We start from the raw sequence: 2,500 nt of genomic DNA on the forward strand, positions 1-2,500 counted from the left end.
AATAAACCTAATAATAAGCATGATAATAATAATAAATAGTTTACTCTGCTATTACTGAGGCAGCATTTACACCAGGCGTGGGCCAACTTGGGCCTTCCTTCCAGGTGTTTTGGACTTCAACTCCCACAATTCCTAACAGCCGGTAGGAAATAAATAAATAAATATTAAAATTTTAAAAATTAATTCCCAGGGGGCACTGGGTAATATTTTTTCTGCAAAGGGGGTGGTAGGCCAAATAAGTTTGGGAACCACTGAGCTAAACCTAAGCATAAGCCTAAGCCTAAACTTAAAAGGCTAAAAGGCTAAGCCTAAGACTAAACCTAAACCTAAGCCTAAAAGGCTAGAAGGCTAAAAGGCTTAAACTAAAACTATACCTAAATCTAAGCCTAAACCTAAACCTAAATCTAATAATAGTGTATTGTTAGCTTTAGCGGATAGGGGAAGTGATGGGCGGGAAAATATTATGGGGTTATGTTTGTAGCTGTTATGTTTTCAGTCTCTCCCTCTAGACCAGGCCTGGGCCTACTTTGGCCTTCTCTCCAGGTGTTTTGGACTTCAGGTCCCCCAACTCCTAACCCTCAATAGATAAAAAAATTCAGGCCTGGGCAAACTTTGGCCCTCCAGGTGTTTTGGACTTCAACTAACATAATTCTTGACAGCCTACCAGAGTTGAAATCCAAAACACCTGGAGGGAGGTCCGAAGTTGGCCCAGGCCTGGTCTAGAGAGAAGAGTGGGATGCAAATGATGATGATGATGATGATGATGCAATAACCCTCACCCTGGTCTTTCCTCTCTCCCTTTCCTCCCTCCCTCCCTTCCTCTCTCCCTGGTTCCCTTCCCTTCCTTTCCCCTTCATTCCTCCCTTCCTCTCTCCATCCCTCTCTCCCTTCCTTCCTTTCCCTTCCTGCCTCCCTTCCCCTTCCTCCTTTCCTTCTCTCCTTCCTTCCTTCCTTCCTCCCTCCCTCTCTCCCTTCCCTTCCCTTCCTTTCCGCACCTCCCTCCCTCCCTCCCTCCATTGCTCTCTCCCTCTCTCCCTTCCCTCCTTCCTTCCTTCCTTCCTTCCTTCCTTCCTTCCTTCCTTCCTTCCTTCCTTCCTTCCTTTCTTCCTTTCCCTTCCCTCCCTCCCTCCTTCCCTCTCTCCTTTTCTCCCTCCTTTCCTTCCTCTTTCCCTCCCTCCCTCCCTCCCTCCTTTCCTTCTGTCCATTCCTCCCTCCCTTTCTTCCTTTTCCTTTCCTTCCTCCCTCTCTCCCTCCCTCCTTCCCTCCCTCCCTCTCTCCCTTCCTTCCTTTCCCTTCCTGCCTCCCTTCCCTTCCCCTCCTTCCTTTCCTTCCTTCCTTCCTTCCCTTCTCTTCTTCTTTCCGCACCTCCCTCTCTCCCTCCCTCCCTCCATTCCTTTCCCTCCCTTCCATCCTCCTTCCCTTCCTTCGCTCCCTCCCTTCCTTCCTCTCTCCCTTCCTTTTCCTCTCTCACTCCTTCCCTCCCTTTTCCTTCCTTCCTTCGCTCCTTCCTCTCCCTCCCCCTTCATTCCTCTCTCCCTTCCTTCATCATTCCCTCCCTTCCTTCCTCCCTCCTTTTCTCCCTCCCTCCCTCTCTCCCCTTCCCTTCTTCTTTCCCTCCCTCCGTCCCTCTCTCCCTTCCCTTCTTCTTTCCCTTCCTTCGCTCCCTCCCTTTCTTTCTTTCCCTCCCTCTCTCCCTTCCTTCCTCTCTCCCTTCCCTTCCTTTCCCTCCCCTCCCTCTCTCCCTTCCCTTCTTCTTTCCCTTCCTCTCTTCCTTCCTTTCTCTTCCCTCCCTCCTTCCTTCCCTCTCTCCTTTTCTCCCTCCCTCCCTCCGTCCCTCCCTCCCTCCCTTTCCCTCCCTCCCATCCTCCTTCCTTCCCTCCCTCCCTTCCTTCCTCCCTCCCTTCCTTCTTCCTTCCCTCCCTCCCTCCTTCCCTCCCTTCCTTCCTCTCTCCCTCCCTCCGTCCCTTTCCCTCCCCCCTCCCCTCCCCTCCCCTCCCCTCCTGCAGGGCGCGACCCCCTCTCTGCCCTGGTGCCCCGCCCGGCGGCCAAGAAGCGCCGCAAGTCCCGCACGGCCTTCACCAACCAGCAGATCTTCGAGCTGGAGAAGCGCTTCGTCTTCCAGAAGTACCTGTCCCCGGCGGACCGCGACCACCTGGCCGCCCAGCTGGGCCTCAGCAACGCCCAGGTCATCACCTGGTTCCAGAACCGGCGCGCCAAGCTCAAGCGCGACCTCGAGGAGATGAAGGCCGACGTGGAGTCGCTCAAGAAGCTGCCCGCCGACGCCCTCCAGCGCCTGGCCCGCCTCCCCGACGAGACCCCCGCCCACGCCCACGCCCAGGGGGGGCCCAAGGGGGGCAAGGCGCCCGGGAGGGGCACGGACCCCCACCCCCAGGACGCGCTCTCCGACGGGGAGGACGAGGAGGAGGAGGAGGAGGAGGAAGACGAGGAAGAAGAGGAGGAGGAGGAGGAGGAGGAAGAGATCGACGTCGGGGACTGAGCG

General features: G+C 55.5%; 1 protein-coding gene across 1 annotated transcript in view; it reads left to right on the forward strand.

Moving 5' to 3' along the window:
- Positions 1-2,500, forward strand: part of lbx2 (ladybird homeobox 2) — a 19,475-nt gene that overhangs the window by 16,568 nt on the left and 407 nt on the right. The window contains exon 2 of the mRNA XM_062981486.1: positions 2,007-2,500. This exon is cut by the window's right edge and continues 407 nt beyond it. Coding sequence (XP_062837556.1) covers positions 2,007-2,497 — 491 coding nt within the window. The 3' untranslated portion in view covers positions 2,498-2,500. The remainder of the gene's footprint in view (positions 1-2,006) is intronic.

The sequence above is a fragment of the Anolis carolinensis genome, chromosome 5 (genome assembly GCF_035594765.1).
Source record: "Anolis carolinensis isolate JA03-04 chromosome 5, rAnoCar3.1.pri, whole genome shotgun sequence".
Lineage (NCBI taxonomy): Eukaryota > Metazoa > Chordata > Lepidosauria > Squamata > Dactyloidae > Anolis > Anolis carolinensis.